Source organism: Neolamprologus brichardi, chromosome 3 (assembly GCF_056152115.1).
Source record: "Neolamprologus brichardi isolate AB-2024 chromosome 3, ASM5615211v1, whole genome shotgun sequence".
In the NCBI taxonomy this organism is placed as follows: domain Eukaryota; kingdom Metazoa; phylum Chordata; class Actinopteri; order Cichliformes; family Cichlidae; genus Neolamprologus; species Neolamprologus brichardi.
In genome coordinates, this window is record NC_142106.1 from 55,019,267 (window position 1) to 55,034,392 (window position 15,126).

Genomic DNA, 15,126 nt, shown 5'->3' on the forward strand with positions numbered 1-15,126 from the left:
TAAAACCTGTTCGTTCTTACAGCGGCCCCATCACTGCAGCCACAGCACCGTCTGTCACTCTGTCCTCACTCGTGAACAACACCCACAGATACTTAAACGCCTCCAACTTGGGCGCCAGCTCGTCCTTGACCTGGAGTGGGTGCTCCACTGTTTTCAGCTTTGAACCAAAGCCTCAGACTTGGAGGTGCTGATTCTCATTCCCAATGTTTCCCACGCAGCTGCAGAATTACTCAAAACAGCATCGATAACAACACCCACCAGGAATAGATCGACAGTGATGGCAAAACGGACCAAGCTCAAAAAGTCTTGCTCCATTGCCTCACCAAGCTCCTCGTACATTTGAGTTTTTGCTTCAGCTTCTGCAAGAGTTAGACTCATCCTGTCGATATCTGCCAGAAGATAGCCAAGCCTAACAGGACGCTTCAACCTGCTGCTCCTGAACCTCCAATGTCTATCTTCTGGTTCAGAGATTGCCACCACAACATCAACCTCATGCACCAGTTTGGGATTCTCATGCTCCAAGAGCCAGTTTATAGCTGGGACTGAAGCACCAGGGCCTTTGACTGCCACCAGACAGAGCACCGGACCCCTACGGCACTTCAAGTGGGTGGTGGACCAATGCTGCTTCTTTGGACTAGCAGTAAGCTACAAGGTATATGTAGCTTGATAGATTACACAAGACAATATGTTTGAACATCTCTAGATATTAGACATGAGATACTTACCTGATAGAATACGGACAGGTGAAGTGTCCATCGCTCTGGTCAGCCTGCATCTCCAACAATCGCCGAATGACTTTTATCAACCCTTGAGTGTGTCTGTTGGACATCAGAGTCAGAATAACTGAAAAAACTAACAGTGTGAGCGTTTTCATTGCTTCAAATGTTTTCAAATAGTTACATTATGCTGCACAACTAGGTTAGCGCCCAGATTAGAGAGCATCCAGCTCTGAACTGTGGAACAGTGACCTTTAACATTTTCATGTTTCCCGTTTGAACTTTCAAAGCTATTTTCTTTACTTCACATGAGCCCTGATGGAGAGCAATGACATCGTGGATTTATCCTCAGCACAGACTAAGCTGTGACCTCCATGTGTCTAACTCAGTTTGTAGACTGTCAGTCGGGTTCCTGCACTGGAAGCATTGACTCCATGTTACACACTGGTAGCTGGAAAAGAAGGAGACTGGACTTGATTAAGTTTTAAAGATGTTTCACTTCTTATACAAGGTGGAGAGACCCACATATTTAAACCCTACAGGGCGTTTCCCTCCTTGGAGATGGTCATCGAGCTATTTGTCATGTGCGTCATCACATGAGTATAAACAAAAGCGTAGGTCATTGTCAACACCAAGGGTTAAGGGTTGAACCACTATGAGACCTTTCCGCGACCCATCATGTGACCTTTGAGGTCACCTGAGGCGAGGTGTGAGTGGGCCTTTAAAGGGATTTAAAGACTGAATTTGTAGGTGACGATGGCCAGTAACAGTGGACATACACGGCCTTCTTCATACCTCTTCTCAGTTCACAGTGTTAGCATTCTCATGCTAAAGAGAGCCTTCTTTGTCCTGCTGATACACAACCTCGTCCTGCTGAGGTCTATCTTTCATGTTGTGCCTTTGTGCAGCGGCTGTAACGCTGCATGGATGCAGGTTACAGAGCCTCTGTCAGACTCATTGACAAACAGCTGAACTGAGCTTTCTGAGGCAGGATCGTGGCATCCAACAACTGCGCGTTGCATACCTTGCAGAAGGCAGGAGGTTGAGGACACCATTGAGGATGTAGTCCAGGTCTGCATGGCCCTGGTCCACCAATAACACCAAGGTGTCACAGCACGCTGAACGCACCACAGCACAGTCACTGCAGCACTGCTGCCACAAAGCTTCCAGTGCTGGGCCCTGAACAACAACAGTGATGCAGTCAGTGTTTCAGAAGTTTAACAAAACGATCTGTGCCATTTCCACACATGCACTGAAGCCCTGAATGAAAACGGACAAAGACAGAGGTGCACGTGAGAATGCAATCTGTCCCACTCAGTTCAGCCACTCGGGCTCAGCACTGATTCAATCCCAACAAGGTTTGATTCAATTTGGACTCAGACAGTCAGAAATATTATAACTATGATCGTTTATCAGTGCATATCCATATTTTATATCTGTGTATAAAAACAAAGCTGACACTGTGAGATCAGAGGTGTCAGCCTCACAGCAGATGTGTCAAAGTCACTGAGGATAAAACACAGGACCACATGACGCAGATGTTCCTGCTCTTTTATACTTCATGTAACTAAAGAAATGATCATATGTGACTCTTACAGGAACTCACCTGAGCACAGGACCAGGTGATTTGCCCATCTGACCCTTTTTCCTTTAAGACAGCTGCAACAAGACTTCTCACCGTCTACAACACAAGAAAATCACACTTCTGTACCATTATTCACAATAACAATGAGAGGAAGAGAAACCAACACTACAGAGTGAATGAATGAATGAATGAATGAATGAATGAGTGAGTGAGTGAGTGAGTGAGTGAGTGAGTGAGTGAGTGGATGGATGGATGGATGGATGGATGGATGGATGGATGGGTGGGTGGGTGGGTGAGTGAGTGAGTGAGTGAGTGAGTGGATGGATGGATGGATGGATGGATGGATGGGTGAGTGAGTGGATGAATGAATGGATGAATGAGTGAATGAATGAGTGAATGAGTGAATGAATGAATGGATGGATGGATGGATGGATGGATGGGTGAGTGAGTGAGTGAGTGAGTGGATGGATGGATGGATGGATGGGTGAGTGAATGAATGAATGAATGAATGAGTGAATGAATGAATGAGTGAATGAGTGAATGAATGAATGGATGGATGGATGGATGGATGGATGGATGGGTGAGTGACTGAGTGAGTGAGTGAGTGAGTGAATGGATGAATGAATGGATGAATGAGTGAATGAATGAACAAGTGATTGAATGAATGAATGGATGAATGAATGAATGAGTGAATGAGTGAGTGAGTGAGTGGATGGATGGATGGATGGATGGATGGATGAGTAAATGAATGAATGAATGAATGAATGAACGAATGAGTGAATGAATGAGTGAATGAATGGATGAACGAATGAACGAGTGAATGAATGAATGAATGGATGGATGAATGAATTAATGGATGAATGAATGAGTGAATGAATGAATGAATGAATGTGCCTACAGGGACCTGAGTCTGTGTGTGTTCAGTAAAACCTGCCTCTCCTCTACATAAACATATTAAACACATGAGTGTGAGTGACTCAGAAACCCTCGTGGTTGCCAACAAACATACAAAGTAACTCTGTGTCTTGGATCTTGTTACACTGTAAACTCACCTCATGTCTCTTTAAAATCCTCCAACAGCTGCACACATGTATCAGTGCACCTTACAGTCATGTTACTCTATCAAATAGTTACGTTACTCTTTACTCTGTCTTATCAGGAGACTTTTTTATGAGTATTGCTGAATTCCTGTTAATGGTAGAGATTTTCTGCCGGTGTGAGCTGCTACTTAGTTTACCTCTATCATTAACAAATCACTCATACCTGTGGAATCAGACAAGGGAAGGATCATTGGTATCATTTGGATGGGAGGAGTCACAGAGCAGAGTCCGCCTCTTATCTGGGCTTGTATGACAGGGCTGGGGAACTCGAGCCGCATCTTTAAACTCTCCATCATGTCACTGGATCATACCTGTGAACATCCAGAATCTCCATTAGAACAAGAGAAGGAGGTTTGATCAAAGTAAAGACAGCTCTCCTGTTAAACTACAGATGATCACATATCAGGGAAATCAGACTTTAGCTCAGGGATGTGACATCGAACCCCTGACTGATCCAAACAGTTTATTCTTCCTCTCAAACAAACATTCCCAAATGTTTGTCCCATTTGGGAAACCAAGATTACCCTTCAGCCATCCACCCACTAACTAAACAACACTTTAGGTTCATGTAAAGTTTCTGGATGAAACTTTACATGAACTTACATGATGTGTACATTGTTGTTTCTAAATGCATTTTGCTAAACTATTTTAGTACTGTGGCAGTGTGTTGTCATGTATATCTATTAATAAGTGTTCAAACAGAGATGCTAACAGTGCCTGATTACGTTATCTTATATAACAAATACGTAGCTTTCAAAGAGAACACATGGTGATAGATGATGAAGTCTCCCAGCAGCCCTCCTACTGCAGTGTTACTGGGATACGCTCAGAGACACCTGATCCAGTTCTAACAATAAGCTTTAGAGAAAAAACACAAACACTAAATGGGGAGTCTCATGAATCCAAGCTGGGAGCTGGTCCACAGGAGATGGGCCACTGAGAGACAGCTGAAGGCACTGCTGAAGGCACTGCCTCCTATTCTACCTAGCAACAACAAATAAGGCTGCAGTCTGAGGAGGGAGTGCTCTGTCAGTATAACTTTGTACTACAAGCTTTTTAAGAGACGACAGAGGCTGATTATTCGAGACCTCGTCTGTCAGAAGGAGGATTTTAAATCTTGGATTTAACAGGGAGTCAGTGAAGAGGAGCTAATATGTGACAAACATGCTCTCTTTCTACTTCCTGTTGGTACTCGTGCTGCAGCGTTTCAGGTTAACTGGAGGCTTTGAGGCTTTTCATGGCACTTGTCTGATAACACTGACTCACAATCGTGCAGCTAGAATCACTCTCAGCTTAGTTCACAGACCTACAGGGTTGTTTGTGCACACTGAATGATATATTCTGCTCAAAGACTCCTCACAGCTTCACTGGAGCCACGATGATGCTGTTTCTAAGAGTTTTAGGGCCGAGCACAACAACCTCTGTCTGGATTTAGAAGCAGGAAATTAGAGGTCACCAGGTCTTTTAGGTCTCTGTGATCAACCAAATCACAACAACAGTCACTTGAAGGCACAGACCACGAAGTACAGAGAAAATCCCACCAACCGGTCAACCCCAATGAGCAAGGCCTTTGCCACAGCGGGAAGGAAAATCTCCCTTTTAGCCGAACCAGACTGGAGGACGGGCAGACGTCTGACCGACTGGTGGAGAGGGAGGGACTCACATGGTGGATACTCATCTCTCACAGACGGTGAGAGGACAAAGACAAAAGTGTCACCTCATATCAGGCGGCACCTCCAGGGCTGAAAACTGAAACCTGTGCAGAAGTGCCAAAAACTGCAATTCCCCTAACGGCCTCTGGAGGCTGCATCCAAAAGTGAGACAACCCCAGCAGCCCCCTATATGAGCACTGTTACAGTTTACAGCTGTAGCTTTTTACCAGGCCTCACCTCTGCCAATCCAAGTGACCCACCTGTGTCACACACACTGTGAAGCTAAGCAGTGTGTCACCATGAAAGCTCCTGCTTATTCCATGGTTTATATACACATGCTGTGTGGATCTGTGTCTGAAGGAGCACAATACATTGGGACGCACACTCATTGTGTCCCAAGTGTCACTTTCAAACTATAAAATACAAAAATAAAATCAGCAGCGTTTGCTCTGTTGGTCTCTAAAGAGGACATCAGGCTAAATACATCTACTGTTATTAAATTAGTGCGACACACCATGATGAGCTGCACTCACACTGATACAGCCACGTAGTACGTGACAGCTCAAATAATTAATCAAGAATAATCCCCCAGATATATAACAATGCTCAATCTGGAAATGGCAAAGCCGACCACCCAAGACAGAGCAGCATGTTTATGAAGTGTCCCACAAGAAACTGGACACGCCAGAGAAACCAGGAGAGGAACTGTGGTGTTACATGATGAGTGGGTGAATACAGCTGTTAAGGGTCACTGAGTGAAGGATGCAACAGGAGTTAGACCTGCTCTGGTGTCTGTTTTGGAGATGGTGACAATGACTTCAAATTAAAAACTAAAACCCAGCTGGATGTGTCGTAGTGGAAAATGTTCAGTTTGTCTTTGAGAGTGACTGGAATGGACGAGGAGGGCCAGCTCAGGGTGAACCTGAGACCAGGTGACAGACCTGGATCCTCGGGACCAGGTGAGAGGAGGCAGATGAGTTGCTATGGAGACACTAAGAGGAGAAACCGGAAGAAGGAGAATGAGCTACTATCTGTGGCGTTTCCGTCAGAGCCGCTGCGCAGATCTACCCTGCAGGGCTTCCGTCGTGATGTTCGTGGCAGGAACACTGCATTGTTTCTTGAAACTACACCGTTAGCTGGGTGACATTAACGGCGAGATGTGTGAAAAATGCAGTTTTCCAAGTGACAAGACTTTACCAATACTTAAACCCATTATCAAACCATCCAATGGATCCTGGAACCCAAATCCAGGATAAAGAGTTTCAGTGAATGTGGTGTTGAAGGTGTGGAGGTGGATCAGAGAGTCAGAGGAGACTCTGTAGAAGGACAGAGTGCCAGCAGGACAGTCCACATACACTGCTGCTCTGTTAGAGACAGAGGAGGAGGAGGAGGAGATGGGTGTTTCTCTGTTATTGTGCCACACAGAGGAATAATGATCAGAGCAGAAAAGACTCCAGGACTGATCATTTCCACCAAACACACACTCATCACTCCTTCCTTTCCTTCTGATTCCTCTGTAACTCACTGATATCCAAGCCCTCCTCGTCCACTCGACCTCCCAGTAACAGCGACCAGTCAGACCATCTCTACACAGCAGCTGTTCACAAACATCAAATCTGTCTGGATGATCAGGATATGACTGAACGTCCTCCACATGTGTCACCTTCCTGTTGTTGTCAGACAGTTGGAGCTTTGTGTTCACTGTGTTTGTGTCGATTGTGAGTTGACAGGAATCTGATGGAGAGAACAAACACAATCCAGCTGCAGTTATTGATCCATCATCTGTTCATTGATTGACACTTTGATGATGACTCCTGACATGATGAAGATGGTTGAATGTGTGCTGCTTTGTTTTCATGAATCCCATTAAAAACACACTTACACTTCCTCAGACCTGGTCTCAACCATCGGACTCCAGCAGGCTCCACCCTGAAAGGAGGAGGGGGGTCAGAGCAGCACAGTCAGCATGCACATGGACATTACATGGCTCTCATACACACTATGCCGGCTTGTACACATACACGAGAGACACGAGAGTTCTTCTTTACTGATGTTTACTGTGCTTCTTTAACGTACACAGGTACACCGTAGAACTGGTGAATACAAATGTACAAGAAAATTATATTTCAGCATTAAACATATTACAATATAAAATTCACAAAATATAAACAAACATACCACTTTGGCCTGCAAGTAGACAAACCGGTGTAATTGGAACTTAGAACTTATTTCTTCTTTCTTAGCTTGACTTTACACGGCTAGACCGTCACCATGAGCAGCTTTTCTGACCTTACTTCCCAAAACAGGAAGTGACCTCTGCCCTTACCTTAAACTTACAAAATTAACCGGTTATTTTCCATGTATCAAATTAACTGTACACCAATCCGGTAGGCAAAAAAGGAAAATGTTAACATGCTCAACACAAAAATAAAACATACAAAATAAAATGCGTTAATTACATTATCATTACAAGAGCTCCGCCTAGTGGTCAAATACTAACATAACAACTGTTACACTCCCACCATCACACTATCGCAACAGCATGTGTGATCCTAAAGGAATTTGACCCAACAATGAACTTAGCGAAGGTTAACCAATAAACATTATGTTGAGTCTTTACTCTGCTTCAAGTAAAAGTATAGTCTTATGTATGGGTCTCTCTAAAATCGTCTTAGTTGTGTGCTTCCCCTTATTGTCTCTAGTAGAGTCACCGATGAGAAGCTTAACTTTTCTGACTTTGCCGTCAGCTCCTGGAGTGACTTCCACAACTTTGGCAAGTTTCCATTGATTTCTTGGAAGACAGTCTTCTTGTAATAACACAATGTCATTTATTTTTGCATTTCTTCTGTTTTTATTCCATTTGCTTCTCTGTTGCAGGTTTAACAGATATTCCTTTCTCCACCTTGTCCAAAATACATTCGCCAAATGTTGTACTCGTTTCCATCTTTTCTGGAGGTAGAGATCTTCTTTAGCGAATTCTCCAGGTGGTGGTGAGATCACTGCTGATTTCATCGTCAAAATATGGTTGGGTGTCAACGGCTCCGGTCCTACAGGGTCGTTGATAGACTGTACAGTCAGTGGTCGACTGTTCACTATTGCCATAGCTTCATACATGAACGTTCTCAATGATGAAGTGTCTAATCTTGAAGCTGACTGGTCAAGAATGGATTTCAGAACATTTCTTATTGTCCGAATCTGCCTCTCCCAGACTCCTCCCATGTGGCTAGAAGCAGGTGGGTTGAAAACGAAAGTTATTCCCAGCTCTTTGACCTTCTCTTGAGTTGCTTGCATTAGAAGCTCGTTTCTTGCACCGATAAAATTGGTGCCTTGATCACAATGCAGCTGACCTACGTTGCCACGTATTGCTATGAAACAACGGAGTGCATTGAGAAAACAGTCTGCACTGAGATCATCTAGAACTTCTATATGTATAGCTCTCGAGCACATACATGTAAACAAGAGTCCATATCTCTTCAAGTCTTTCCTCCCTTCTTTTACACAGAATGGTCCGAAGCAGTCCATACCGCTGTATGTAAATGGAGGGGTAGCTTCCAGTCTTTCTGGTGGCAGGTCGCCCGTCCTTTGTTCTTGATTGCCTTTCCTGTACTTTCTACATTTGACACATTTGTATATAAATGACGATACTTCAGTACTGCAGCCAATTACCCATATGCCATTGGACCGTATCTCATTTACTGTCATCCCTCGGCCTTGATGATGCGTCTTCTCATGAAAATGTTTGATGAGCAGGTGCGACACATGATATTTCTTTGGCAGAATGGCTGGGTGTTTGATGTTGGGATGGATTGACGCTTTTGTAAGTCTTCCTCCTACCCTCAAGATATTGTGTTGATCAAGGAATGGACTTAACTGAAGTAGCTTTGAGTGAGATGGTCTGACTTCCTCCTTATCCTTTAAGATCTTAATTTCTTTTCCAAATGCTTGTTGTTGAACTGTCCGTATGATGAACTCCTCGGCTTCTTTCCTTTCTTCCAACGTAGTACTTTCATTGGACATTTCCTTTGAGTTCTTTGCATAGTTTACACGCCGTCTCAATCTTGCTATTGCTTTCACAACTCTTGTCCAATCTGAGAATTTTTCCAGTCGTTCTAAAATGGATTTCTCTTCTTTTGCCTTAACTGCGAATACTGTTGTGACTTTGAGTTCTGGATCTTCGATACTGATCTCTTTCACTTTAGCATCTTCTTTTGGTAGTTCCTTTTGCCATAAAAAACTTGGTCCTGTGAACCAGTTGGACTGTACTAGTTCTTTTGTCATGACTCCACGTGACGCGTGATCTGCAGGATTTTGTTCAGAGGCAACATATCGCCATTGACTTGGTTCTGTACTTGATCTAATTCTCTGTATTCTGTTAGCAACAAATACATGAAAGCGCCTTGCGTCGTTGTTAATATAACCAAGGACAACTTTGGAATCAGTCCAGTAGTACTCCTGAATATTTTGGATCTCCAATTCTCTCTTTAGAAAGTCAGCTGCTCTCGTAGCTACTACAGCCGCAGAAAGCTCCAATCTTGGGATGGTTGTCACTTTAGTAGGAGCGACTCTTGCTTTACCCATCACAAGAGTGCACTGTACTTCTCCAAACTTGGTCACTGTTCTCAAGTATGAGCACACACCATAACCGGTTACACTGGCATCAGAAAAGCTGTGTAACTCATACTGCTTCACTTGGTCAGATGTTGATGGGACATAACAACGTGATATCTTTATGGAGGACAGGTTCTGGAGGTCTCTGAGCCAAGCTTCCCATTGAGGCTTGAGATCTTCTGAAAGCGGCTCGTCCCAGTCCAGCTTTTCCTGACACATTCTTTGGAGGAGTTTCTTACCAACTAAAATGAACGGAGCGACGAATCCAAGTGGGTCGAATATTGAGGCCACTGTCGAGAGCACTCCTCTTCTAGTGAAGGGGTTATTCTTTACAATCACTCTGAATTGAAAGGTGTCTGAGCTTACACACCATTGGACCCCTAGGGCTCTTTCTATCTTTGGCTCTCCTAGTGCCAAATCCAGATCAGTTGCTCCTGCTACACATTCTTCCTTTGGGATAGCAGCAATCACTTCCTTGCTGTTGCTAATGAACTTGTGCAGGTGCAGCTTACCCGTGGCACACAGTTCTCTAGCTTCCTTTACAAGTTGAATAGCTTCTTGCACTGAATCCACACTCACCAAACCATCATCCACGTAGAAGTTGCGTTGCATGAACTTCACCGTGGCTTCACTGAGCTTATTTTCACCTTGCGCAGCGACATGCTTGAATCCAAAGTTTGCACATCCTGGTGAAGATGCTGCACCAAACAAGTGGACTCTCATGCGAAACACTGATGTGGACCTTTCCATGTTACCATCCTCCCACCATAGGAATCTGAGGTAATCTTGATCTTTTGGGGCAACATGAAACTGGTGAAACATGCGCTCCACGTCACACATGACAGCTACATGTCCTTTCCTGAAACGACACAGAACTCCAACAAGAGTATTTGTGAGGTCAGGTCCTGACAGGAGATGCTCGTTGAGCGATGTATTCTGGAACCTTGCAGAGCAATCAAAGACGACGCGGATCTTATTTGGCTTCTGCGGATGGTAGACGCCATGGTGAGGAATGTACCATGCTGGTTGATTATTTAGCTCAGCCTCTGGCACTTTCTCTGCGTCACCTCTCTTTATGATGTCTTGCATGAAAGTCACGTAGTCCTTGTAGTAGCGCTCGTCTTTTCTGAGACGCCTTTCTAAACACTTCAGTCTGTGTTCTGCACAAAGTTTGTTGTTTGGCAACTCAGGTCTTTCTTGTCTGAAGGGTAGTGGCATTTCAAAGTGGCCATCTTGCTTTTGTCTTATACCTTCTTTTACTTTGGCTAGAAACAATAGATCTTCTTGTGACATTGACTCTTCTTCAACACTTTTTTCAACAAAGTCCATCTCTAGCACATTAAGTATCTCGGCTGGAGTAAGTATTTCTTTGACTTTGTTTCTGCTTACAAAGTGAACTTCTGTTTTGAGCTTGTGAGCTGGTCCTACAGCTGGCAAGACTTGTCTAACAATAACACGATGGCTTACTCCTATTTCATCTTCATAATCACCTTCAGAGTCACTGTAGCCAATGATGCTCCAGCCAAGCAGAGATTTCTGTGCAAATGGCTGGTCTCGATCACCACTGACCACTGCTAGAGGGAGCAATGCTTGAGGACAGTTATATCCGATCAGTAGTCCAACTTCACAGTCAAGCTTGGGAGCCATCTCCTTTGATAAATGTTTCAAATGTGACCAGTTCTCTGCTGTTTTGTTTGTGGGAATATGTGATCTGTTAGCAGGAATGTAGTCTCTGGTATAGCTTGTTGGTAGTTTGATTCTCGTTTCAGAGTAGATACCTCTTACTTGTAAGTGCTTTAACTTGCTGCTTGAAACAACTTTTGTTTTGGACGTTATAGTGGAAATCTTGAGTTTAACTGGCTCTAACATGGCGTTGAGCGACTGAGCTGTGTCTTTCAAGATGAAAGTGGTGTCACTTTGAGTATCGAGCAAAGCATACACTAACCTTTCATTCTCTGGTTCATCCACAGTGGATACATAAACTGGGATAACTGAGGAAGTACAACCTTTTGACTTTTGTTGCACAACTCTGTTGGATGTAACTTGGTTAGATACTTGCTCTTGTACTTCAGAAACCTCTGTTTCCTGGTTAGTCTTTGATTGTTGTTGGCTATTCTTTCTTTGTTCCTTGTCTCTTTTCTCTCTGTCTTGATGTAGACAAGTTGGGTGAGGCTTTTGGCATTTGTCACACACACTTCTGGAAGTACAGTTCTTAGAGTTATGACCAGTCTTGAGGCAACCAAAGCACAGTTTTTCAGACTGCACAAACTTTACTCTCTCTTCAACTGACTTGTCCATTATCTTGCGACATTTCTGAAGCGTGTGACCAGGTTTCTTACAAAAGAGACATGTGACATTTGTCCTTTCACTAGAGCTTGTACTAAGTGACTTAGCATTCAGCATGTAGTTTCTTCTGGGCTTGTCTTTGAATGCATGCTTGTCTTGTTCAGTTGGCTTTATTGCAGGCAGAGAAGTGATAGGATTACATGCAATTCTTGCTTCTTTATTCAGGAATTTGACAAAATGACTAAAATCTGGGAACATTCTGTGTTCATCTTGAAACTCTGTCACCGTTCTGTTCCATCGTGCACTTAGCCAATCAGGCAGCTTTGCAGCTATCCTCTGATTTTCCATGCAGTCATGCAAAACTTGTAAACCTTGAACATAAGGTATGGCTGACTCAACACTGCTTAGAAAATCTGCAAACTCACGTAGATCTTTAGTGTCTTTGTTGTTAATTTTTGGCCATGACTGAATCTTGTCACGATATGATTTGCCTATCACAAAGGGATCTCCAAACCTGTCGTTGAGTATCTCCCAGGCAGCATGATAAGCGGTGTCTGTTCCAACCAGAAAATGTCCTTCAATAGCCTTCTTCGCTGAACCTCCAACATACTTTCTCAGGAAGAATAGCTTTTCTTGTATTGGCAGATTCTTGCGGTCAACTAATGTTTGAAAAGACAACTTCCAGTCGTTATACTGCAGCGGATCACCTGCGAAGACTGGAGGCTCTGGGATTGGGATTCTGTTTGCAGTGATAGCTTCAGCGAGCATCCTTACAAGATCAGTGGAGGGCGTTTCATTTGCACTACGAATTGCTGTTTGAGGAACAGAGGCTTGGAGAGGTGCAGTTTGTTGCGGAGCTCTAACTTGAGAGGGGATGAATGGTTTCGAGTTCACATTTGGAAAGCTTGGTTGCGGGAAGGAACTATCTTGTCTTACTTGGGAATGAACAGGAGATTTGTCTTCATCCTCACTGTTCACACTTTCAGCATACACCTTCAGTCTTGCTTGTGCTGCATTACGCTTTTGCAATTCTCTCAAAAGTTCCACTTCCTTTCTCTTTTCATCTAACCTTGTCTTTATTGAGGTGCTCTCAGTTAGAAATTGAGCTCTTTTCCTTGCATCTTCAACTTCAAGTTCTCTGATTTCTTCCTCACATTGATGCTGTGTTTTCATTATTTTAATGACTTCTTCTGTAGCTGCTACTTCAGCTGCAGCTTCTTGTCTTTGTTGTAGTGTGACCAGAGATGATTGCTTTGACATCCCAGAGATAGACCTTGACTTATATGTGATCCTTGAAGAAGCGCTGGATGAACTGCTGTCATACACGGACTCTGAATCAGGCCATGGTATACTATTTGGATCACCATCTTCTTCTAAAAGGCACCGAGCCTTTGCTCTGGCAGTTTCACTGATAGCCATGCACACATCACATCTTCTGCGCATTTCAATATCAGGACTTTGTATTTTTCTGATCTCATCATGAATGTTGCAGATGTCAGTCATACTAGCGTCTATAACACTTACAGCTTCAGGTATTAACTCAATGTCTTTACTCTTCACCATTCTTTTAAATAAGTTTATGTGGTATTTCCACTTCTTGTAAACTCGCTCAAAATTGTTTGTCAAGTCATTTAACTTGGCTTCTTGTAAGGATTGTCCCTTTTCAGTGAGAGTGCGTGTGCGCTGGCTTCTGCGTAAGCTTTCTGACTGTGTGCCTTCAGTAAATACTGAGGACTGTGGAGTTTCTTCTCCATTTGTCTGCTCTTTACTTTCATCATTTTGAAAATTATCATCAGCACTTTCTTCTTCAGTGGGCTGTATTGCATCTTCATTTTCATCTGCCATGTTGTCTTAATAGTATTTTCACTTGACTTTAACATTTACTTGATAAATCTTGATTTTAGCTGCTTCTTAATATGAAAGGTCACTTTGAATTTCAAATAGAACTGAGGCTTGATAGCAATTTACAAGTGCTTTTGTTACTTCCAAGACACAGACTTTTGTGCTTGCTTGATTATCTTTCACTTGTTAGCTTGCTTCTTTACTTATTCAATGCATTTGCTGAAGCATGTGATACTTCTCTTGCTAGTAGCTTCTCTTGCTAGTAGCGTCTCTTGCTAGTAGCTTATCTTGCTAGTAGCTTCGGTCCAACCATCTCGTTGCCTTCTCCGGGGCAGTGTAGTGTTCTACTATGCCGGCTTGTACACATACACGAGAGACACGAGAGTTCTTCTTTACTGATGTTTACTGTGCTTCTTTAACGTACACAGGTACACCGTAGAACTGGTGAATACAAATGTACAAGAAAATTATATTTCAGCATTAAACATATTACAATATAAAATTCACAAAATATAAACAAACATACCACTTTGGCCTGCAAGTAGACAAACCGGTGTAATTGGAACTTAGAACTTATTTCTTCTTTCTTAGCTTGACTTTACACGGCTAGACCGTCACCATGAGCAGCTTTTCTGACCTTACTTCCCAAAACAGGAAGTGACCTCTGCCCTTACCTTAAACTTACAAAATTAACCGGTTATTTTCCATGTATCAAATTAACTGTACACCAATCCGGTAGGCAAAAAAGGAAAATGTTAACATGCTCAACACAAAAATAAAACATACAAAATAAAATGCGTTAATTACATTATCATTACAAGAGCTCCGCCTAGTGGTCAAATACTAACATAACAACTGTTACACACACACTGTTACACACTGATAAAGGAACAGTCCAACATTTTGACACATAAATGTTTCAACTTCAAAAGAGCAAAACTCATAATCACATCACATTTAATCTCCTTTATTAAGCACGATGTCCAGGGAGCATTGACATGTGCCACAGTCAAGGTTCAACACACTGTGACATTCATGCTGTCAGGGAGTGGCTGCATATTAAATGTAAAGACTGGGACTGGCTACAAAAACTGATCCAGTACAGGTAGCGTGCAGCAGCCAGTGCATCACATATTTTGAGCTAATGCAGCGGTCATCACACCACATACTGCTTTCTATGTAAAGGAGCCTTCATTCTCAGATTAGGGCTGTTTGTGACCATAAAGTCTGTCTCACAAGGGCAGCCACTGGTCCAGGCGAGGATGCCTCCACAGTGGGATGTCTGAGGGTGCAGACATGGGTGAAGTTAGGACCAGGTGCCAGTGGACCTGTGGACC

At 43.2% G+C, this 15,126-nt stretch overlaps 2 protein-coding genes across 2 annotated transcripts; both read right to left on the reverse strand.

The window, feature by feature from the left end:
• Positions 1–480: 480 nt before the first annotated feature.
• On the reverse strand, positions 481–3,679 carry LOC148105877 (focadhesin-like). Its single transcript, XM_087838403.1, has 4 exons — positions 3,539–3,679; positions 2,323–2,397; positions 1,741–1,895; positions 481–818 (listed from the first exon to the last, which is right to left on the reverse strand). The coding sequence occupies exons 1-4, from the start codon at positions 3,677–3,679 to the stop codon at positions 722–724; spliced, it is 468 nt and encodes a 155-aa protein (XP_087694529.1). The 3' UTR covers positions 481–721.
• Positions 3,680–4,757: 1,078 nt separating this feature from the next.
• LOC148105878 (stonustoxin subunit beta-like) lies at positions 4,758–11,624 on the reverse strand. The gene is made up of 7 exons (XM_087838404.1): positions 11,493–11,624; positions 6,936–6,982; positions 6,275–6,787; positions 6,122–6,189; positions 5,891–6,034; positions 4,919–5,041; positions 4,758–4,826 (listed from the first exon to the last, which is right to left on the reverse strand). The coding sequence occupies exons 1-7, from the start codon at positions 11,528–11,530 to the stop codon at positions 4,758–4,760; spliced, it is 1,002 nt and encodes a 333-aa protein (XP_087694530.1). The 5' UTR covers positions 11,531–11,624.
• Between the last annotated feature and the right edge of the window lie 3,502 nt (positions 11,625–15,126).

Excerpts from the sequence above, each read along its gene's own strand:
- LOC148105877 (XM_087838403.1), bottom strand. The coding sequence starts at position 3,679 with ATGCGGCTCGAGTTCCCCAGCCCTGTCATACAAGCCCAGATAAGAGGC. Across the intron at positions 2,398-3,538 it reads GTGATTTGTTAATGATAGAG|ACGGTGAGAAGTCTTGTTGC; the intron begins GTAAACTAAGTA and ends CTTGTGTTGTAG. Across the intron at positions 1,896-2,322 it reads TCACCTGGTCCTGTGCTCAG|GGCCCAGCACTGGAAGCTTT; the intron begins GTGAGTTCCTGT and ends GTTGTTGTTCAG.
- LOC148105878 (XM_087838404.1), bottom strand. The coding sequence starts at position 11,530 with ATGTTAGAGCCAGTTAAACTCAAGATTTCCACTATAAC. Across the intron at positions 6,035-6,121 it reads CACGACGGAAGCCCTGCAGG|CAACTCATCTGCCTCCTCTC; the intron begins GTAGATCTGCGC and ends GTGTCTCCATAG. Across the intron at positions 5,042-5,890 it reads ACTACGACACATCCAGCTGG|TCGGTCAGACGTCTGCCCGT; the intron begins GTTTTAGTTTTT and ends CCTCTCCACCAG.